General features: G+C 35.7%; 1 protein-coding gene across 1 annotated transcript; it reads right to left on the bottom strand.

Annotated features, from left to right (window-relative positions):
• Window positions 1-3,215: 3,215 nt before the first annotated feature.
• Window positions 3,216-21,144, bottom strand: LOC149181412 (multiple organellar RNA editing factor 8, chloroplastic/mitochondrial-like). The gene is made up of 5 exons (XM_089416611.1): window positions 20,559-21,144; window positions 20,297-20,394; window positions 20,124-20,189; window positions 3,739-4,025; window positions 3,216-3,656 (listed from the first exon to the last, which is right to left on the bottom strand). Exons 1-4 carry the CDS (start codon window positions 20,960-20,962, stop codon window positions 3,739-3,741), a joined length of 855 nt encoding a protein of 284 aa, XP_089272737.1. The 5' UTR covers window positions 20,963-21,144; the 3' UTR covers window positions 3,216-3,656.
• Window positions 21,145-24,383: the final 3,239 nt, after the last annotated feature.

Below are 24,383 nucleotides of genomic sequence, written 5' to 3'. Positions count from 1 at the left end.
GGTTTACTCCATTTGTAATTGGGATATTTGGTGTGAGAAAAAAAACCCAACCTTTATAAAATAAAGGTGATCTTTCTTTCTGTCTAAGCTTTGTGCATTCTCCATTTGTAATTGGGATCTTGAGTGTGAGAAAAAAACACCAAGCTTATAGAATAAAGGTGATGTCCTTTTGTCTAAGCTTTGTGCACTTATACGTATGGCTTTGTTATATGCAACATTTTGTTCTAGGCACACCATCAAAAACACTATTTTGTAGGTTGGATGGCAGCTTTATGCACCATTTTGAATTTTCGTAGTCTTCTATACTAATAATTAAGTCTAATGATTTAGTTTCATTTCACATTCTTAACCATTACCCATCATTAAGCAATTACACAAAAGATATCAACAATATGACATTTATGAGATAGTTGGATCAATAACAGAACCAAACAATGAACACAAAAGTTTGACCTGGGAAAACCCAACAACCTTTACCTTAGAGAAATTCTCCAGTTCAACAAAAGACACATGTAGATATCTTGTCATTAAAAATGTTTGGTCAAACCTGGTCCAAAACCTCCTAGTCAAGTCATATCACTGCCCAATAACTTCAATATGGTTAGTCATGCTCATGCACTAATCAATTCAATCCTACAACTTAGTTATACTACAAAAGTTTGGTCCTACAACCCAAGATTTCAGTGATTAACTCATAAACTTGGCCTTGCTATGTCTCAAAATTTCAACCTTATTTGCCTCAAAAATCCGTCCATCTTCAACAAAGATTCATCCTTTTTCCTCGTCAAAATAGTACCTCGAAAACTCATCTTTCTTTCATCAGGGATGTGCCTCAAATTTTGTCTTTTCTTCTTACTTTAGGCTTTCCTTTCTCCTACCTCAGGAAGTCCAAATTTGCTTGAACCAAACAAATCCAAATTGTGCTCTTGGAGGAGGTTGAATGCTTCATATAAATAGCCTTTTCATTGGGCCGAATGGGTGCCTCATAAGGTCGAGGCCGATCCAAAATTTGCAACCAAATTAGGACTATAGGGCATGCCACCTATGACTACTTACAACCCCTAATCTTTTACAAAACACCATCTGAAGTTGCATGCATGACCTTATAGCCCAAGCAAATAGACATTAGCCTTCCCTTTCAACTACCACCCCAAAAGCACAAAAATTATTTATTGCTTTTTTTTTGTTACTCTCTCACTTTCCCTGCATATTACATGAATTGAGCTTAGTCATCCATAGATTGGATTCCAACTTGTTTGAAGTGAGAAAGGAAAAGATGCTAAAATGACAATAGGTAGCTTCCCCAACTTGTCCTTGGGATCTCACACTTGTAATTAGAACTTTTACACAAAATGAGAACCCCAAAGGTAACCTAAACACACAACCATATTATCGATTAAAAAACTTATTATACAAAAATTGAGGGAGCCCACCTTGTAAACATCCTATTGATCCCATCCCCAATTTGTCCTTGGGGTTTCACACTTGTAATTAGAAATTTTACACTAAATGAGAACCCCAAAGGTAACCTAAACACAACCATATTATCGGTTAAAAGACTTACTATACAAAAATTGAGGGAGCCCACCTTGTAAACATTCTATTGATCCCATCTACTTTATTTATATCTAACAAAGAGATCAATCAAAACCAACATATTAACAAATGATCAATATACTACATAATATTGTTATTTTTCTATATATTTTGTTCTATTTGATTTATATCTAAGAGATCAATCAAAACCAACAACATATTAACAAAGGATCAATATACTACATAATATTGCTATTTTTCTATTTATTTTGTTTGATATTTCATTTTATAGCAATTTACCTCTTAATGCTTTCAAACAACTAATCAAACATCCTACAACATAATACATCATTTACCATCATGAACAAGTTAAATGATCCTCAACAAAACTCAAAATAAGTAGCTAAATCTCTTGAATTTTCTTTTTTCCCCCTCTAGATCCATTAAAACTTGAACTACTCCAATGTTAACCATATCCATAACCCTTCACCTTATCTTTAACATTTTCTTGTTTTTATCCCCATAATCAAATATCCTACAACATAATACATCATTTACCATCATGAACAAGTTAAATGATCCTCAACAAAACTCGAAATAAGCAGCTAGCACTCTTGAATTTTCTTTTTTTTCCCTCTAGATCCATTAAAACTTGAACTACTCCAATGTTAACCAAATCCATAACCCTTCACCTTATTTTTAACATTTTCTTGTTTTTATACCCATAATTATACCTTAAGCACAAAGAAAATTTCTATCACAATTCAACACATGCTTCCCATCCTTATGATGTAGAACATGCTTCCCTATCACAATTCAACACATGCTTCCCATCCTTATGATGTAGAGATTCTACTAAAAAAATCAAATTCACAATAAAAACAAACGATAAAAATATAAATTATAAGTTGATTAATAAATCAATTTTGAATTGATTTATTAATCCATTCAAAACTTATGCAAATTTCTATTTCTAAATTAAAAGATTAAAAAAAAAAAAAAAAAACAAACAAACAAACAAACAAAAACAAAAAAAAAAACAAAACATTTTCATCAAAGTTGCATTATGATTTTACAACATCATTATACTTCATAAATAACTCTCATCAAAGTGTTATCATTCTAAATAAAAAGAGAGATTCTCCAAACAGAAATACAAAATATATCATTTTATCAACATTAACTTTGCAACTTCACTGCATTTTATAGCTCTCATCAAAGCATATCATTCACAATATGAAATATATCATTTTATCAATATATCAATATAAGCCAACTAGAATGAGTATTGTAAATTATATGTAAAAATCCTACTGACTACCTTGTGATTCACTCAATGTTGTAGATTTCACTTGATATAGTAGATTTGGTTAGACCCGCTTCATAATAATAGATATGATTTTCAAAACGAGAGAAAGTAGCTAGAAGTTTCTCACCGATCTATATGACATTCTATTGTGTAAGATTCAACTCGTCAATCAGATTAAAAAAAATAAACGACTTTCATTTGCAGAAGATAAGCCAACTCACACAAGATCTCTGGTTAGCCAAAAAAATTAATGAAAGAACAGGGGTGTGAGACTTCACTGTAACCAATCTGCTTCCAATCGAATTTCGTCAGTAACATGAGAAAACCTCTGCGTTAATTATAACAGCTAACTATCACCACGCAAATAGAATTTTGATTATCGAATAAGAAAAATATATTAACCAAACCGTGGGTCACAAAAAGCGTGCAAACTTTCAATTTAGCCCAGATATATAAAGGCAGTACTTTCCTGTTTAAACCACTATTCACATAAATATTCGTTAGCCCAAAACAATGTCCAGAATATTATACATGGAATAGTTTAGCATGTCCTGCATCAGGGATAGAAAACCACATTATAGATTAACCAACCTTAGACACAAGAACACCTTGCCTAGAAACCTATTCTATTTCTGCTATTTTTGCCATGTGCCGTCCATAAACATTCAACTCTAATAATGTTCTATTACTGCAAGGCAAGTAATGCAGTACATAGCATCCCCTGCTAACGTGTTAATGAATAAGTGTAGTCAATGTGTTGTAAAAATGCCACAGGGGTACACCCTGGCCTTAGTGGCCTACTTTCAGCGACCTGCAATGCCAACAATAAATGAAATAAGTCTACAACTTCAAATCAATTAATATTCCAATTAATGGGAAATAGAATAACTTACTTAATACTGGGTATTTCTTGGAGGCTGCATATTGCTATCTGCTGCTTGAGGGGATGGTGGAGGCGGCAAAGTACTATCTGCTGCTCGAGGGGGGGGTGGTGGAGGGCGCTGGTAATTCTGCCTTGCTTGCTGCTGCATTTCTCTTCGCCTCTCGAAGTTCCTTGATCGGTCAAAGTTTCGTGGTCTATCATTGGACCGTCTTTCGTTGCATCGTGCATTGTTCCTTACCCAATCTTCATGGTACTTCGGATCATATGGAACCGCTTGTCCATTAATGAAAGGTTCCCCTGAAACAGAAGCACAGGAAATCAGAACAAACCAAAAGTGGCACCAAAGACAATGGCACAAAATTCAAAGCTGAACCAACAATCCCAGAACAAAAACTCGACTTTTACAATAAAAAAGCTAACCCTATATGACGGGGACAACGTTTTCAGCAAAATCTTTAACATGCACTCTGAAAAAAGAATTTGTGATCCACATTCAACTTCAGGGGCACTTGCATTCAATAATAAAAGAAAAGCCAAACTATCTTAAAAACAGTTTTTTAAAAAGAAATTAGAAGTACCAACTAAATCATCCAAACAGTGAAACAAAAATTTCCGAACACGTTTTGAGTAAAGAATATCAACAGTCTACAAATATCGAAGAAAGCCCAAGGGAAAAAGGTAGTGTGTCTTCAATGTTAACGACAATAACGAGCTCTGTGGTCAAGCAGGTAGACAAGATGTGCAATTCAATAACATAAGCTATTAAAAAATGAAAGTATTTTCCATTAATCAGTCCATTTCGTACAATACTTAATCTCGAATTAAATATGATTTAACTCTGATTTGGAAACCCATAAATAAAATTGCAGTTAAATCAGGAGCCAAAATCCAATGACTAGACATGATTTCAACTGGCTCCTCTGCAAGAAAGAGAAATGGATTCGAGTTGATGCAAGTTAATGTTGAGATGTTTAAAATGGCCACTCTAGTTCATTGTATAGAGGTTATGCTTAAAGAAAATAGCAGACTGAAGTTGAAGTGCAAAACCGTTAAATTCTTGGACAACATTTGTTACATCTATATGAAATGTAGCCTAATCAAAAATATCTCACAGGCTGTAAGTACCTGGTTCTGACAACATTGAGAGTGGCAATTGGAGAACAAGGTAGATAGATTACAGATGATAGAGAAGCATGGTTCGACTTCATTAGACGTTTAGTGCTCTACACTGGTGCTACAGGTGTATGCCACTAACTGCAGAGTTCCAAAACTCCAAAGTGAGACTACTGTACAAGATCAATAAGGTGAGATAGTGATTTACCTTTGGGCACCTTAGGGGAGCTCCTGCGAAAAGCACGGAAAGAAAGGTTAGCAGGCAAAAGTCCAAAGTCTGGGATTTGCTTGCGTTCTTTTGCTTTTGGATCTTTTGCTAGATCTCTTTCGTATGTGTTAATTATTTGGGTGTGTATGTGTTCTTATCAGTGTTGTTGGAACCACACTGCAATTGGCTGATCCAACCAGTTTTGGCACCATGCTAGTCCAATTCGGCGTTTCAGACTGGTTAAGCTTTGGTTCTATACCAAATTAGCACGGTACAGCATGGCTAGGTACCACCGAAAATCAATTTAATTAAATTATAAATAAATAAATAAATGGCAAGTAAAATACCTAACCTTAGGGCCCTACTAAAGCTATTTAAAAAGGTCACAATCCCCCACCCCTCTATTTCACTCACACAATTCATTTGAGATATTTGGAATTCTTAAGCTAAGTTTCATGAAAAGTTTTGGAGAGCTGTTTGCAAAACTGTTTCAAAGTTACTCAAGAGAATCCTTCTGAAAAATCATATTTCAAATTTTCTGTCAACGCTTTTCAAACCACTAAGTGTGGTTCATCATCAGGACTTGGATGAATGTACTGATCCAACCATATCCAACCATGTAATTATACACTGTGGAGATGCAAAGCTGGTTAAAGAGCTGAGTTGAAGGGTTTTCAATGGATTTTCTTGGGCAGTTTTGAAGCTGTTTCAAGGGACTATTTTCAAAATTCTCGGGTTGTTTTTGCACAGTTTTTGGAGCTGATTGAAGGGGTCATTTTCAGAATTTCATGGGCTGTTAGGAGTTACTTTCATATGCCTTACAAATTCGTAGAAGAGTGTGTCAAAGCTGCTCTTCTTCTTCTCTTTACAATTGCTGTTTTTTTCCTAATAATTAAGAACTCCTAAGGTTTTATTTGAATATTTTTGTTTGTTGGTGTAAAAATTGCCATGGCTCCTAAAGACAAGGGATCCAGCATGGGTTCATTACCATTTGGATGACAAGGGGATAAAGATATATGACTATGGTGAGAAAAAAATTAAAAGGGGGTATCCATAAGATGAAACAACAGTTAGCACATGCAGGAAGACAAGTAGAACCTCGCCTAAAAGTCTTTGTTGATCTAAAAGCAGAGATACAAGGTTATGTTGAATCCTTCCAAGGAGATAAAGCCAAGGCCAAGAAAAGTAATATTATAGAGAGAAATCAAATTGATGATGACTATAACAATGAACTTAAAAATCAAATGCCTAGTTTTGAAGGATCCTCCAATTTTCCTATTAAACATAGAGATGGACATGTTCTTTACCCTAGTTCATTCAATTTGAAGAGGCCACATAGAAGTGCTTGACTCTCTTTGTACCCAGCACCACTTCTAGTGCTTAGCCCACCCTTGACGCCAATTGAAGAAGATGGAGGTGGCTGATTGAAAATGCATTCCTAGATGGTGGCATGATGCAGACATGCCTTTCAATGATACTAATTCTGCATATTATCAACCTAAGTTAGACATTGTAGCTTTGTGTGGTCCAAAGCTTCAAAGGCCATCATTTTCATGATATCAAGGAGTCACTTAATACAAAATGAAGTCCAAAAAATAGATATATACTTGATCAAGTTCTCGTCACGGACTCAAGAATTTCAAGCCCTAGGAGGCTTATGCCTGATTCCGAAAGTGGGAAAAAGGACAGATATTCCTTGGGATTTCCCAGGTGTTGTGAAACTTTCAATGCCTGCTTGTTATACTAGTTCAGCAAAGGGTGTTGGGACTGTTGCATGAAGTAATAAATAACAAAATAAATAAATAATTCAACTTAACTTCGGGACGAAGTTCCTTAAAGTGGGGAAGTATGTAATGTCCCTTAATAATAAATAATAAATAATATAAATAATAAATAATATAATATTAAATAAATAATAAACAATAAATAAGAAAAATAGTAATAGTAAATAAATAATAAATAATAATAAAATAAATTAATTACATGCTCTAAATAAATATAAATAAGAATAAACAGAAAAATAGTAAAAATCAATAAAGCTATCAAAAAGTAAAAACAAGATAAATAAAACAACAAGCAGTAAAGTTGCATGTTGACACATGGAGTGTGTGCATGTGGTTCCCCTTCCAATGTTTGCTTTATTTAATAGATGGGGAGGAAGATGAGAGGTATTCCATCATTCCATGATTCCATCATCCATTCTCTGGGAGAATAGTGTTAGGAGACAAAGGATACCCTGGTAGTAGTACGTTGATTGAGGGCTCGGGGGTGGCCAGTTGTAGCAAGATTTTGTGCAATTGAGCCTACGGTTGGGTGGAGAGTCGTCCCCAAGACTTTGTTGCAGTTAGCAGAATTCAACCAACATTCAACTAGCGTTCCACAAGTAAGTTGTCTCTACTCACATTTTTTTGGGAATTTAATGTTAACTAGTTGATAAATTGCGTGTTGATTATAAATCGTTTGATTAATCTAATTAATTACATCATGTTATTTCGGGGTTGTTACAAATCTATCAAGTGCCTATACATAATTGGATCCATTCACTTTGAATTTTACATTGTCACCTTCTTGAAATTAATGATCATGGGTGTGGTCATAGGTTTGCAATCCTCCATCCAAAACATCTTTAAGATTTGAACTACATACTTACCCTTCCCAAGGGAAAACTCCCCTAGTCTCTACCAAACGTCCAACCCCAATATACAATACATAAAGCCTATATTCTTGATCTCGAACTAAACTACCATGTCTACTTTGTACTATGTAATCAACTTCTCATCACCTATCAAAAACAAGTCATGTACAAGCAACACCAAAATAAGTACATCAACCAAAACAAATATATAATATAATTTATAATCTTCTTTGCTTTTGGTGAGACCCATACGCTATATATACCCATCAATCCTAGAATACCATGCCCCTAATCCCCGCTTCAGTCCATATAAGGCTTTTTTAACCCTACACACGGAACTCATTCCCATTTACCTCAAATCCCTAAGCTTGCTCTATGTACACTTCTTCCTCAATGATCCCATTAAGTAAAGTTGTCTTCACATCCATTTGATGTATGCTCCATCCCATATATGAAACCAAAGACACTCCTCATAGAACACTCCCTATCTTTGGGTAAACCCTCTTGCTACAAACCTCATTTTGAACTTCTCAATATTGTCATCTGTCTACAGCACTCTTGATCTTGTATAACCTATAACTCACAACAAACTTCCCTTTCGATCTTGGCACTATCTCCCAAACATCATTCTTCACAATGGAAGTGTACTCATCCACCATGGCATCCCACCATACCTATTGGTCTACTACATCCTAAAAATTAGGAAGGCTTGAAATCTAAAATGTTGTTCATCAATGCTATATAGTATGGAAACTTCTTCAAAGGTTGTCACCTCTGAAAATGCTCCTAGAAGCCTCAACGTGCTCCTAAGCATCCCTCAATATCTAATTGAAGAATTAAGGTCTCTTGACAAAAGTAGAAGGGGCTCATGTCTTCCCCCGTAATGCCCAAGAAATCACTAGTAACCCTAGCTCAAGCTGAAAGCATGTTGCTACTCATCCATCATTGGAATAGCTCACAAGACTTCCTCATTGCAAAGACTTCCTCAAACTTTACATATTGGCTCACTATTGACTTCCTCTGCTATGGAACATAAGCCATGTAAGCCTTTGAAGTTTCATTGTAACCCACAAAAGGACACTTCATGTTGGAGGTCTCCAACTTGGTCTTCTTCTCTATCAGTACATGGATATAAATTACGCAACCAAAGATGTAGAAATGACTCAATTCTAGCTTCATATTAGTGAATGCCTCCATCAGTGTCTTGTCTTCAAAAAGATCTTGTAAGGGCACTGAATCTTGATGTAGATTGTTGTGTTGCATAACTCATCCCAAAGAAACATCGCCAAGTCCTAGACATATATCATGGCTTTAACAACCACTATAATGAATCAATTGTTCTGCTATGCAACTCCATTTTGTTGTGGGTTGTACAAAACTATCAACTACCTCTTGATCCCCACCTCCTTGCAAAAACCCTCAAACTCCTTGGTCCAATCTCTTGCATTGTCCAATATGATCTTCTTCGTTGTCTAGTGTCAACTAGAACTTTGAACTTCTAAAACCTGCTAAAGGCCTCATTCTTGGTCTTTAAGAAGTAGATCAAAGTCTTGCGAGAGAAATTATCAATAAAGGAAACATAATACATTGTCCCTATTATTGACACATATGACATCATACCATAAACATCTGAATGTACTAGGTCTGGAATCCACTTAGACCTATGCTCATTGCCTGGGGAAGCTACCTTGGCATGCTTGTTGTAGAAATTAATGTGTAGATTCAAAACTGCTCATGAAATTTACTAATTCACCAGACTTGAAGCTACTCTACTCATCTGTGGAAGTTAATTCACCATCTAAAACAAGAATCATTGACATGCAAAAGGAAACATCACACATACATAGAGATTTATCTAGGGGAAAGCAACTACTCAAAACCCCTTACTATCTGTATTGCATTAATCAGAGAATAGAGAAGAAATACAATGTTTGCTCAAGCCTGAGCACACCCTACACTAGTATAGTCTATCTCTTTGCCCAACTAACTGAACCTGGCCCAACATCCCAAGATCCTATTTCCTTGTGTTGTTCCCTTGGGAAATTGTCCCTATTATTTAGGAATTTGGCACCAAGGAATTGGGCAATTACCATAGGGAAATCCTCTGACTGCATGCACCACATGTACAACTTGGATTAGTTTACAAGTACAACTGATAGTACACTGCCCTTGAACTCCAATCTCAACTGGGTAACTCAAATTCTCTATGTGTAACTTTTATTTTGGGTTGATTGATCAGTTAACTGGATGATCACTCAGTGTTGAAAAAGTTACACACCCACAACTTGACCTCCACTAGTTCTTTTGACAGTGAGAACTAGTTAAACTAACAATGACTCAAATTAACTTAAATAGATTGCTACAAATTAGCAATCAATCATGTAGAACTGAACTCAAGTGTCTCCAACTCAAATTTACTGAGTTAACTAAGTGATAAAAGCCATGTCACCTCAGTGAACTACCTCCAAGTATTCTGCTGAAATTGAAATTCGAATTTTAATCTAATTTGACCAAGGCAAAGTCAAAATTAGAAACTAGATTTTCTTGTTGCATTTTCAACCCTTGTCAAGCATGCACCCTCTACATTCACCATGTTGCTCAGTATTGAACCCTGGAAGACTCACTCAAAATAGGCAACACCCAATGAAGCAGGTGCCCTTTCTTCTTATGCCACAACTCACACAAGTTGTTGCATTTATGTACCAAACGCTCAAATAGGTTCACCCTCCAACCGACACAAATTAGCTTCTCTAACCCCCCTTACCTGAGTTGTATATATGCTAGAATCCTTTGGCCTACTGAGGACTTGCCAATTCTTTAACTCCATTGCAAATCCCTTATCCTCCATGAGTTAAACTAAACATAAATTCTTCCTAAGACATGGAACAAACAAGACATCGTTAAAATCTAAAGAAGTACCTGACTAAAGTCGAAAGGGGTACCAACTCCTCTTATTGGGCATTAGAACCATCACCAAGCTCACCCTATACTCCTGAATCTTGTTTCTTCGAACTAGAAAACAACAGTTGGGTCGATGCCATACATCAAAATGCCCAATTTTCCACATACAACACATCCCTTGAAATCACACTAGTAGAAAGGCAAGAAATAATCAAGAAATCCTTCTTGAAGTTGGCAGCACACTCATTCATTTGATTTTCTGCAAAGACTACTACCTAGTACCTACTTATGCTTTGTTTCCCTTTATCCTCCTTATTCAAACACTGTGATGCGTAATGACTATGTTTATGACAACTAAAGTACTTGATTTTACTCTAGTCCTTTTTGCCTAGCTATGACGTTGACTCCTCACTCTTTCCCTTACCCTTACTAGGTCCTTTACCTCTACCCACATCTAACTAACCAAGTAGAGCTAGTTCTTGTCACTACCATTATTACTGGCCTTTGACTCCATTCGAGTCTCTCCTCTTGGATACAATCATCTCAAAGTCTTTCAAAGTCAAGAAGGTTTTGCGAGCGCAAATCCCTTTGACAAATGGTTCCCAAAAGCTAGGAAAACATTTAGTGTCATGTTCACTAGCTCGGCACTTGCAACCTTCTTCCCAACCACTGCAAGTTGATCATGAATCTATGTGATTTTCGTAGAGTGACCAATGATTGTGTCTAATTTGGTCATCTCTACATATTTGGCTTTATTTTGCAATATCATACTAACCAAGACATCCAGCATCTCCTTCATCTTATTATCCTTAAATACATGAGGGACCAAATGGCCCTTTATAAAATCCAAGATCATTCGCTTAGACTTCATTTCCTTTTTGTTGTGAGCTACCAAGTCCCGTGGATCCATAAATAGAATCATGATGTTCTTGACAAAATCCTAGAGATCATTTTCAAGGAACCATCCAATTTGTCCTTAAACTAGAGGCTCATTTCTACCATCTTTGAGATCTTTTGCACAAACACACAAATCATATATAACTTTGAAATTCTCTAACCACTTGTCCCTGGAATATTTTATTGCCATGAAATCCTAAGAATCTAAATCAATCAAGCTATGATGCCATGTGAGAATTTCAAGAACTAGGCTACTAATGTCTTTCTGATATCAATCAAAGTAGAATGTTGAATTTAATTAATGTTGAATTAACCTTCAAACCATAGCATCAATCACACAATAGCTAAAAATTAAACAAATGCATAAAAATTAATTCACACACATGCAGGTAGTTACTGCCCAAAAAAATAGAGCAACAAGATTATCAAAATCACATTGAACTTGAGCTTCTACAATTTGTTTGAAAGAAGCTCCACACTACCCAAAAAAAAAAAGCTACATGATTATCAAAGTCACCTTGAATTTGAGCTTTTACAACTTGTTTGAAAGGTACAACTGCTGAAAAATAGCAACATCAATTCTCTATTGTACGTCGTTGTTGTACCGGTTACATGACTGTTGTACAAATTTCATACTACTACACGGATTCATACAATAATGTTCATACAATTGTATGGATGTCTATATGAGACTGCATGCTACTAGAAAAACCTCTTTCCTCATTGTGCACGCTCTCCCTCTCTATCGCTCAATTTGCTCAACTACTCAAGTGTGCATTAGAAGCCTCTACCTACTTTTAGCCAAGAATCTATTTTTAATATAGTCATGAAGGAAATAAAATTTTAGACTTGTTTGCTATATATCAGACTAACTTTTTTAATTTAATTGAATTACAAAATAGATACTTTTTCCAAAACTAAAGCTACTTTTCGAAAATATCTCAAACTACTTCCTGCATGTTCACATTGAAATTTGAATATGTGAGGAAGTTCTTGTCCGCGCTATAACTCTCAACATGACTAAAATAGGATGCACAATCATTTTGATGGATGAACTTAGAGAAGATCTCACACTCACCTTGAATTTGAGCTTCTACAAGTTGTTTAAGAGGTACAACTAATGAAAAATAGCAACATCAATTCTCTATTGTACACCATTGTTGTACAAGTTGCATGACTGTTGTACAACATTGTTGTACAAATTTCATACTACTACACGGATTCATAAAATAATGTTCATAAAATTGTATGGATGTCTATATGAGACTGCATGCTACTGGAAAAACCTCTTTCCTCGTTGTGCACTCTCTCCCTCTCTATCGCTCAATTTGCTCAACTACTCAAGTGTGCATTAGAAGCCTCTACCTACTTTTAGCCAAGAATCTATTTTTTATATAGTCATGAAGGAAATAAAATTTTAGACTTGATTGTTATATATAAGACTAACTTTTTTAATTTAAGTGAATTACAAAATAGATACTTTTTCCAAAACTAGAACTACTTTTCAAAAATATCTCAAACTACTTCCCACATGTTCACATTGAAATTTGAATATGTGAGGAAGTTCTTGTCCTCACTATAACTCTCAACATGACTAAAATAAGATGCACAATCATTTTGATGGATGAACTTAGATAAGATCTCACACCATTATCAATTTCCTAATTGCTTGCCCAAAAGAAATCATGTTTCTTAAATTTGTGGATGCATCTAATCAAGTGAATGATGCACAATTATAATTTCATATTTTGGATTAAGTAGTTGTGGGGGTGGGGGTGGGGAATGTTGTATAGGTCATCAAAGGCAACACATCCAATTGTGTTGCAAAAAAAAGGATGTTGGTGGAAAAACACCCAACCATTTCTTGGACTCCATGTGAAGCCCATTGTTTGGACCTCATGCTTGATGGTATCAAAAAATTGAGAGGATGAAGTGTGTGAACCAAGCAAAATCCATAACTAAGTATATCTACAAACACACATGGGTTTTGAACCTTATGAGGAAAAACACCAAGGGTAGAGAACTTATCCGAACATCAAGTTATAACAAACTTTCTTTTCTCACAATCCATGGTTCCAAAAAAGGCCAACTTGATGTTCTCTTGTAATGAGTGGAATGAATCTGAGTGGAGCAAAAAGGCCAAAAGGAAAGAGGCAATTGACAAAGTGTGAAAAGAGAAAGGAAAAAGACAGCATTATTCAATTAACCTCTTATGAAAGTGTTGCAAATGGTGGATGATGATAAACCCACAATGAGTTTTATTTATGAGGCCATGGATCAAGCCAAAGAGACAATAAAGTCAACATAAGCTTATAGAAGACAGAAGTATCTTCCTCTATGGAAAATCACTAATGATAGATGGAACAACTCTGTAGATCTTTACATGTAGCTAGCAATTACATAAACCCAAGGTATGTAATTTCAAAGATTTTAAGTTCTAGTATTCATTACACAAGCTTACCCAGAGATTCAAATTCAATTAATGAATATCTTTTATCTTCTAAACCTTGAAGGTACCATTATTTAACTAAAAATATATTAAAGCAAATGGGGAGGTAAAAAAATGGATTACACAGATACATTGAGTGCATGATCCCTAATCCAAAGATACCAAATAAGACACATAGTAAGCTCTTACATTCATGAGTATCAATACCTTTGGCATGTTTATGGCTACAAAAAGTAGATCAAAGAATCCACAAGTAAGAAATGTCAAAGTCAAAACATATTATTACTTGCAGAAGTTGAGTCAAAGTTTCAAAGTCATTTGCTAAAACTTATTTTTATTTTTCCTCCAACTCTTACTGCAACCTATTGGTGAGAACAGTTACATGGCCAATGCCCTAATTTGCAAAAGTTTGCAATTTCAATATTGAGCCAAAAATGCAATGCTTCTGGGTATGAATGCAACTGGAGCATTTTTTAGCCTATACACACCAAGAAGAAAAAGAGTTTGGAAAGAAAATGGTTGAATGGTATGCTTTTTGTTTAGTACAACCTTTAGTTGAAGCGCAATCAATTGTTGAACAACACCCCTGTATCAGGCAACATAGCCTTAGATGACTTTGATGCCTCATTAGTGTGGGTTGTGGAGAGCCATGCACCAACATTTGACAATGAAAACCCTTCTTGGATGGACTAGGACCCACTTCCACAACCAAAGGATCAGGTACCACTATCTTCAAGGCCAGAGGAAGCAAGCCAAAATCCCATTGTCGAGTCTAATCAATAATTCTACCTAGTACCATATAATCCGATTGTAAAGTCTAGAGTCTTGACTAGTTACTCTAGAGGCCATGCAGAGCCTCTTTGTTGATGTATTTTGGTTTAGACATGTATTTCACTCAATGCTATTTTGATTACATGCATTGTTACTTGCTATATAAATGAGGAAAATTTCATAGTGTATAATGGTTCATATTCATATGGATGCATATAAATATATGTCTTTCTTCAAAATTTGAATATTTTATGTACTTTTTGATCGACAAATTTTATATACCAAAATTTTTACATTTTTTTTCTAGTTCCAATCTCATTCACATTTTTGGGATAAATCGATCTCGTTCTAATAACATTGGTTCTTATTCAGATAAATGGTAGGTAACAATTGATAGTTCTCTTTGTTTATGCCCTTTTTTCTTATATAACCTTTGGGTATTCTTGATTTGAATTGTAATCATTTACTATAATGTTTAGAAAATATTTCCTCATAGTAAATTTGGGCTTTTTGTGTTATTTTCATCATAGTTAAAAAGTTATCTTGCCATCAAAATCAACTAGAAGCATATTACAAAAACTCAAAAGTTCAATTCGAGTTAAAAAGCACACAAAACATCCAAATAATTTGGACAAAAAGTTGCAATGAATAACTAACATTTACAATAAGCACACATTTTTTTATGAGAAATTGTCAACAATGTATTTGATGGTTTTAAGTAAAGTTGGTGATAATCACCCAAACAAGGTTGAAATCCTATAAGAAGTGGTTCATATTTTATGTGCCATATTGCCTATTCAAGCCAATTGATTCAAGAGGTTGGCGCTAGATGCAAGTCAAAAGCAACATTGATGGAACAGGTACTTCCCACCCACAACCTCCCCACTAAAGAGATCTTCCTTGATATTGTACACAAGCATGAATTGATTATAATATTCTCATATTGCAGAAGGGTGTGCTTTTTGCATTGTGATAAAAGAAAGAATCTTGTCCAAACAAGAACTTTGATGAGAACTTATTTGTTAGTGAATCACAAAATAAGATCATGTCATGCAACTATATTGTCTGTTGGAATAAGATTTAGTTTGGTGGCACTACTATGGTCTCACTAAGACAAGGATAGAGCCCCATGACTCATTGTTCTTCATTGATGGAAATAGATACTTCCCACCCACAAATTCATCACTAAATGGATCTTCCTTGATATTGTATGCAAGATTGAAATCGATTATAATATTCTCATATTAGGGAAAAGTGTGTTTTTTGCATCATCGTGATAAAAGAAAGCAGCTTGTCGAAAAAAGAACTTTGATGAAAACATATTCGTTAGTGAATCGCAAAATAAGATCAACATATCATGCAAATATATTGTTTATTAGAACCAGGCCTGGTCTAGTGGCACTATTAGGGTTTCACTGGGATAGGGATAGATCCCGTGACTTCATTGATCTGGAATCATCTATCCTCAGTGGCTACTTGGTACTCTAATTCAAAAGCACCATTAAAAGGAAGTAATATATTGAGTATAGGCTTAGGTCTAAAGTGGATATGGTTTAAGGATGAAAGCATCAAGACAAAGAGCCTCCTACATATAGGGCCAAGCATCTTTGGCCAAGGTACCTAAAGAATCAGCCAATTGTTTGTATCCCATCAAAAAGATAATGGAATCATCCTTGGATCTCGTAATAAAATTGGCAACAAAAGATTATATGATCTTCAATCTCTATCTCATGGAGATGGCACAGCTGACCTATCCTATCCAAGCAGCTGATTTTGTTGTCAGTCTCGAATCGTAATCTATGAGACCCAACTCTGAATTGGCCCAAGGATATCTGAAGAGCTCAGAGGAGTGTGCATCCAATGGAAATATGTATAAGGGGGTTGAATAATACGTCCATATCTCAAAACCATTAAGTGTTCACCATAAAATGCCATCTTTGGACATAACCTACCTTGAGGGTTGATCCAAATGACCCTCACAAACTGCTTATAGATGTCCTCTTTGATGACCATGTTTAGCTTTTATCAAGTAGGTAGGAGGTGACCAAGTGCATCCAAGGAATATCTGAAAAGGTGGAGGCAATCCATCATAATGCCAACATATGCTAAGAGATGTGAGACACCAACATACTAGAATCGAGAATGGACTAGAGAACTCACGGATACAATGAGTTCCGATGAAAAGTAAGCCAAGTAAGGTTATTGATCCCGCCCCTTTGTTGTATTACCAAAACTCTAAATCCAGTGCAAGAGTGAGATGAGGCCAAAGATTTTTTCAATCCAAAGGGAATAAGCTCCAAACTCTGCAAGGATGATGGGCTAGAGGTCTAACTGCTTGCACCTAATGATGCAACAAATGAGCATGATCTCTACTCCCTATTGAAGACCAATCTAACTCTAGTAACCCAATAACCCATATGTCTTGGAAGTGATTCCAAAAACAGTCTCTTAAGCAAGCAAAGGGAACCATATCCTTTGATGACTTGAGGCTAGAGTGCATTATAATGAAAGGAGGGCTTGTGAAGAGTACCCCAAGTAGGTGGACATACAAGTGATCTCAATCTCCTCTCCTCTAAAAAAGAAATGGTTTTACCCAAGTTGATTGTCAACTATCAAAGGTCACAAAAGAGGACCAAGGCATCCCACTGTCTCTGCAACCCCTTGAAGAATGAGGCTAGAAGGATCACATCATCAATGAAATGTAGGAAATATATCAAAACACAATGGAGTAGGCATCCATCTCCCTCCTAAATGTCATGCAAAAATAACTCTACCTTGTCAATGTAGATATCAAACAATGTGGGGGATAGATGACAACATTATTTGACCCCAATGGTACTCATGATAAAATCTGATAATCTGTTTGTTGTGCGAAGACGACCAAGAACTAATCACAAAGGCTCGTTAAGGCGCATGATAGTTGTCAACAAGGTACCAAAGATACCAATATCTCTGAGTCTTTAGAATAAAGCCTTGCAAAGAACAGAGTTAAAAGCTTTTTGAAAGCCCACAAATCAGTAATAAACTTTTGAAGAGTGAGGTTGTGCCTCCTCAATAATGGGATGGAGTGTAAGGATGTGATCAATGATTTGGTACTCATGTTGTTATCCAGCCTGTCCTCTCGTTGAGTTTCTCCCTCCCAAGGTCCCCTGAAGGCATAAAGTCGAGGGTCGTAGCATAAAGTTTATAGAATGTATCACCTACCATGATTGTCTTGTAGTTGTTGGGAACCATACTAGAACCCAATTTTTGAATTGGGTGGATAATGTGATGTGACCAAGATTGTGATAAACACTCACAGACTACATATGGTTGAACAAGTCGAATAAGTGGTTGCCCATAGCATGAAGACCTTATTTGAAGACCAAGCATTGTCAATTGGGTTGATCTCAAGTGACTAGGAGGAACAATTGTTATCCTCACCTAAGTTCAATTCTCGCAAGTAACATGTTGAGCTCATATGTAGTATATTGTTGTAGCTTTTTTATTGAATGGCCTTGAGCCCTGAAGAATATCTTAACCTTTCCTATATGCTAGAGGGTAGGATGCTTAGTTACATGAAAATAAACTACTAAGTAGCATACACAAGAATAATGATCTGGCCTACAAGAGCATGAATGAATGAAATGCCTTTATATCAACAAAGATATTCATGTATAAGGGAAAAATAAGGAAGGAAAATAGTACGACCTTGCAAAAATAATTCCATCCAATAATTCAAAGTGATTCTGATGTTGAACCACTAATATATTTTCTGAAAAAAGAACACCAAGTTTAAAGATGAAAATAACTTTGAGAATTTTTAGACATCTGAATATGAGGTGATTATGTGAGAGTACTCGTAATGTTTCGCACAACTTGTGTGCATATGTTCATGGGTAAAATATAATAGGCAATAATAGGAATTTCTACCAAGCTATAACTAATGAAAAAATGGCAACACTAACAAAAACAAAACAAAACAATTTTCTCATGGCTTACACAAAAGTAAGGTTAGTCAATAAAGGTACATGTGTGTTGAGCTCAACTCTCTAGGCACTCATTAAAGCATCAACTATTGTACAAAGAACTTGATCACAAATTCATTGAGCAATGTGGACTACAAAATAGACCATTAAGAAATATAACTTACTCAAGCATATCAAGTTAGGAAACATTACAGAGTGATTTACATGAAAAATAAAACGAGAGACATAACTCGCATATTTCTAGTTTCATAAAACAGATAGAATTACAAATTAGTTCAATTATTTTTGGAAAGCTTTTGCAAATCATTTTTGGAATGATTTTGCAAATGGCATGTCAAGTGACAGCATTGAATGTAGTGGTTCAATGGAATGTGGTCTAGTGGTTGAGATAGAAAATTCCCTTATAACTCACTAGAATTAAAGCTTTGATTATGTGTACAAATTAGCCAAGATTAAGTCAATTGGGTTTATCTCAGATGGTTGGGATTTATTGCTACAAAGCAGAGTTGAACATGGAAATGATATAACTAACAATGAATGTGCTCAACTAGAGTGGAGGTGTAAGAAAGGAAATGATCATATCTTCACAAGAATTGATTAGGAGATAACAAGGAGACTTGAAGTTGAAGAATTAACAATGTGTTGAATGGTCTAGTCAAACAACGACTTCATAGTTTAACTTTAGGTCATAATAGCTAAGAGGAAGTGAAGTGAATTTGACAGCCCCACATTAAAGTGAGCTTTATCAACCCAAGGAATTGGAATTCACTGCACCTCGTAGATAAAAAAAAATGTTTGACCTGGCCCCAAAAAAAATTGTAGGAACAAAAAAAATCCTCCATATACTTTCAAAAGGTAGATATGTTAAAAAGAAAACATCGAAGATATCTCCACCAAACAGAGAAATTTCCAAAGTGATTACAGATTTTGCAAACCAAATATCAACGGGGACTAAAATCTCTAAACTAACTGAGATTTTATAGAGAAATATATGCATTACAAACCAACTGCCGATGCAGAATTTTCGAGAAAAAAGAGTACTTTCCCCATAGCCTAAACTTAAAGATCAAATTATTGGCACTCACACGTGAATAGATAGAGTACTTTCACCATAGCCTAAACTTAAGATCAAATTGTTGGCACTCACACGTGAATAGATATTTCCTTTAAATTCTTTGTATCGTTGATCATGCCAGCATATTTCGCATTGTTGGGAAAATGGCTCCCATATCACAAGAGTAGCAGTTTCATAAAGATTATTTTTAAAAACTATACTTGGTGGTAAATAAATCAGGAACATGTCTCTATGCATCTTGACAAGTAGCATGCATGTTTCAACCTAAGGAAATCAATGGGCTGCCAAATGAATTACATCCCACGACCTGAAAAACAACTCACAAGACTCCGCTGGAACTACAAAACAAAATATAAAAAAGATAAAAATCACCCTTACCTCCATAGTCCTTACTTCGGGGGTTCAAGTAAGAATCAGGGAGCACCCAGCGTACATTAGGCAGGGCTGCAAATTTACAGGAAAACCTTAGCAAAACCCCAGATACCATTATCAGAAAAGAAATTATGATAGGCCTACAAAATTCATAGAGATGATTGAGAACTACTACATACGCTTAATCTTGTAAGACAGCTCTTCCGATACGAGGCAGCCAAATGCAAAGTAGTGTTTTGTAGATACAGAATAAATCTTCATCCTGGCTTCCTCCTCGCTACAAATATCAAGAGAAAACCAAAACCATTTCATTAATCAAAACCCTCAAATACAAAAACCTGAGCCAACTAACGTCTCAATAAGAAAAATCAAACAGGTGTAAAAGAACAAAAAAAGAAAACCAAAAAACACACAGGAATGGATTCGAACCCCTCCCCTCACCTTCCTACAACCTGAGCGAGAGTCTTTATATAGCTATCAATAATTTCATCCCTGGTGGGGTTGTCCTCAGGGGGCTCCATAACAATGAGCCAATGCTCGTAATCGCAGCCATCTAGCAGAATCGTCTCCTTTGGGGGCCGGTTGCTCCAATTGGGAGAAGGATCCCTCATCGACGAATTAGTGGGTATAGCAGAAAAATATTTCAGAGGAACTCGAACAGGAGCTTGCGGGATAGAAACCGCTCCAAGAAATCGCGTGCCGCGGAACTCGATGAGGGATGTTTCTCTGCCATGGAAGGCAGTCTGAGGCGACCCAGCCCTTGTTGTAAAGGGCGCCGCTTTGCTGCTAGCAGAAGGACTGAGCTTGCTCGAAATGAAACGAAGAGTCCTACCCGCATTCATCATCTTTTCCGGTAAACTGTCTGAGAAGCAAAAGATTAAGATGAATGAAGAATATGGCAGAGACAATCACAGAACCTGAGAAATCAAAACAAAACCCTACGTTTCTAGGGTAAGGGTTTATAAAATGACAGTAGGTACCGGCTGTTCACTAGATAGACCATGTCCTACCCAACAAGAGGCTCCCTAAATTTAGTGTAACGTTTAAAGTGTAAGTTCATTTTCTTTATTTAAATTTATTTTTTTTTAATAAAAATATTGTTGGTTGTGAGAAGGTTGTTAGTGTAAACACCCTTGGAAGAAGGTTTTGGTGGGTTTTTTTATTTTTATTATGTTGAGAGGTGTTATATAGTTCTTTCCTTACTTGTGATAAGGTAGGTTTAAGGTTTCGGTGCATGTGAGTGGTGTTTGTTTGGTGGGGGCGAGTGATATTTGTTTGTTATGATAAGGTTATTAGTTTTTGTTTTGTGGGGAAGATAGTATTTGTTCTTGATGAAAGTGTGATGATCAAGGTGTGTTTCTTTTTTATTATTTTGTTGAATTTTTGTAATTTTTAGGCCGATAGGCCTTTCCTATGCATCAACTTTTCATCAACACTTTTATTTTGATTCGTTAGATCAGATGAAACACTTTCAACCGTTGATCTGAACCAGAAAACAAAACAATGGAAAATCAAGAAAGCACGGAAAGTCAAGAAAGCACAAAAGCTCAAAAAAGATTCTATGCAAAAAAAATCAAGAAAGCACGAAAAAGATCATAAAAATCAAAGATCCAAAGAAAAAAGCTCAGAAAAGCAAAGATTTTTGAGGATTTTTAATTTTTAAATGCAATGTATTATTAATTTATTTTTATAATTTAATTGAAATATAAATTTTAAATTTTAAATTTAAAAATTAGTTTAGATTTATTTTTAGTTGTAAGTTTATTATGTGTTAAGAGGGATTTTTTTTGACACTTTGATTTTTTAAGAGTGAAAAGAGATTTGATTTTTTTGGCATTTGGTAGATGTAGAGTTAAAATGAATTTAGATTAGTTTAAATATTAACCTTTAAATAACTCACATTAGAGAAAAATACCATGGGAAAAAACCATAGATTAAAAATATGATAAGGAAAAACCATGGGTTGGAAAATTTTATATTTTATATTTTAATTTTAATTTGACTAAGTCAAAATGTTAAACATTGTAACATCTCTCTAAAATAATTAAATTCAATTTAATTCCATGCTAGCTCCCATCATTTTCCTGCTCAAAAGATAGGCGTTCTCAACACCTTAGCTACTTCGGCGGGCGTTGCAAGTTTATGACGAAAATCACCTTGAAGATGAGAAAACTTACCTCCTAGAAGTTTTTAATAAGAATGGTTATAGTAGGTCTCAAGGTCTTAAGGCTTTTCAAAATGCTGAAAAGGGTCCTAAGAGTAAGATTGACCCCAAGGATTGGTCTTCCGGTGTTCATCTTCCCTTTATTCAAGGGACCACGGATAAAATTGCTAGGATCTTGAGGAAGCATGAGATTCATTCTTCTTTTAGACCTCTTAACACTATATGAAGTTCTCTTCATTTTGTTAAGGACCCGATTAACCCCGAGGATTAGAAGGGTGTTTATATCATTCCCTGTTCTTGTCGAGCTCCTTATATTGGTGAGACCGGTCAATCCATTAACCAAAGGATTTGTGAACATGCTGCCGACATCAGGCATGGAAGGTCTCGCTCCTCCGCTTTGGTAGAGCATGCAGAAAAAACCAATCATCACATCTCCATTGAAGAGGCTAAAGTCATTGCGAGGATTGACCATTTTCATTATCGTAAATTTAGAGAGGCCTTAGAAATTGAAAAAAAAAGACTTGTTAATTTAAATAGAGATGATGGTTGGAGTATCAACAGATGCTAGATTCCTGCGCTTTCTTCCTAAAAAATTATTTTTATTTATTTATAGATTAATTAATTAATTTTTTTTGTTAATCCCCATATTGCTTAGTTTATGACTCTCTTAAATTATTTTTGGTAATATGAATAGGATTAAACCTTAATATTAATATAATATTATATATAATAATATTCATTAATAAGATTATATAGGGTTATGAATCCTTTCTCACTTGAGGGGGGATGTGAAAAAGAGAGCGATGAGGGCTCTGTCGGCAGGAGGACTCGAACCAGGGCAGCCTAGGCCATCGACCTAGGGTGCTGCAGACTAGACCTCATTTTGGATGACGAAGACTAGGAGGTACGGGGTGGGTCAACAGGTTTTCTGTGGAGATGGTCCATACAATGGCCATGTAGGCTGTGGGTTGGATCCAGGGTGCTCAATCTGCAAGGATCCCAAGGAATATGTTTACTGGGACAAATTTCATCCAACTGAGAGGGTACAGTGGATGATTGCAGAGGAGGTTTTGGGCGGGGATTCTTCCTTCGTTTCTCCCATGAATCTCAAAGGCTTGATCCAGTACACAAACCCCACCCCTTCCCCCTTTGATCCTTTGTTTACGTAATAGATTATACCCTAAATTATTCATTAATCGAGCATGTCCAAAGGTATGAATCAACAATCCAACTGTATATATTTGTGATGCTCACTGGTGCAAATTTTCATTTTTTCACAAATGCGTAATAGCGAATAGATTTACCTTAAATTATTCAATGTCCAAAGATATCAATCAACAATCCAGCTGTATAGGTATATGTGTGACGTTTACTGGTGCAAATTTTAATTTTTCACAAAAGCAGAATCATTGTCAGGGTTTACCGGGAAGAGTTGTGGCAGTGTAGGAAACCAGGCTGATTGAACCAATATCTCTTCTAAAAAAATTCAACAATTCCAATTTAATAATCCTATCGGCCTCTATTTGTACCTTTTGGGACAATTGCTAGTAATTAAAGTTTTGGAAAAATGTTGAATATTCGTAATTTTTTGTAAATTCAAAAATAATTTTCTAATTGAAATTTTATTTCTAATTTTCTATTAGTTGAACGAGCTTTGATGTGACATAATTCCCCTAGTGGAGAGCAATTTATTTTCGGTGTTTGTCAGTGTTTGACAAATCATTTTCAAATAAAAAAAGGTTAATTTTGTGAGTGGGCATTTTGCTAGTGAGTGCTTTGACACTGACATTGACACAGTGCTCTGAGTAGGTCCTTAACGTAGGCGAGGGGGAAGGGGGACGGGAGGGCAGAGGAGATCGGGGCATTTTGTCCGTGAGTGCTCTGAAATTGTTATGCTTGACAAATCTCCATAATTGTGCGAAGTACGGAGGTGCAGAGGAAGCTTTCTTCCTCCGCACCTCTGCACTATGCACAATGTATCAACATTTCCCCTCCCCCCACCGACACCCCCTTGTTTCTTCCTCTGAGCACGTGACAACCTCTGTCTACAGTAATGTCAAGTCAAAAACCTTGCTTTTAGGATATGTACATAATCTTTAGAG

The sequence above is a fragment of the Pinus tabuliformis genome, chromosome 3_2 (assembly GCF_031772625.1).
Source record: "Pinus tabuliformis cultivar Carrire ecotype Pingquan chromosome 3_2, CPIR1, whole genome shotgun sequence".
Lineage (NCBI taxonomy): Eukaryota > Viridiplantae > Streptophyta > Pinopsida > Pinales > Pinaceae > Pinus > Pinus tabuliformis.
This window is presented reverse-complemented; position numbering and strand designations above follow the sequence as displayed.

Bases quoted from the DNA above. Each gene is read 5' to 3' on its own strand.
- LOC149181412 (XM_089416611.1), bottom strand. From the start codon at position 20,962: ATGATGAATGCGGGTAGGACTCTTCGTTTCATTTCGAGCAAGCTCAGT. The intron at 20,395-20,558 runs GTGAGGGGAGGG...TGATATTTGTAG, and splicing joins CTCGCTCAGGTTGTAGGAAG to CGAGGAGGAAGCCAGGATGA. The intron at 4,026-20,123 runs GTAAGGGTGATT...CTTCTGTTTCAG, and splicing joins CCGAAGTAAGGACTATGGAG to GGGAACCTTTCATTAATGGA.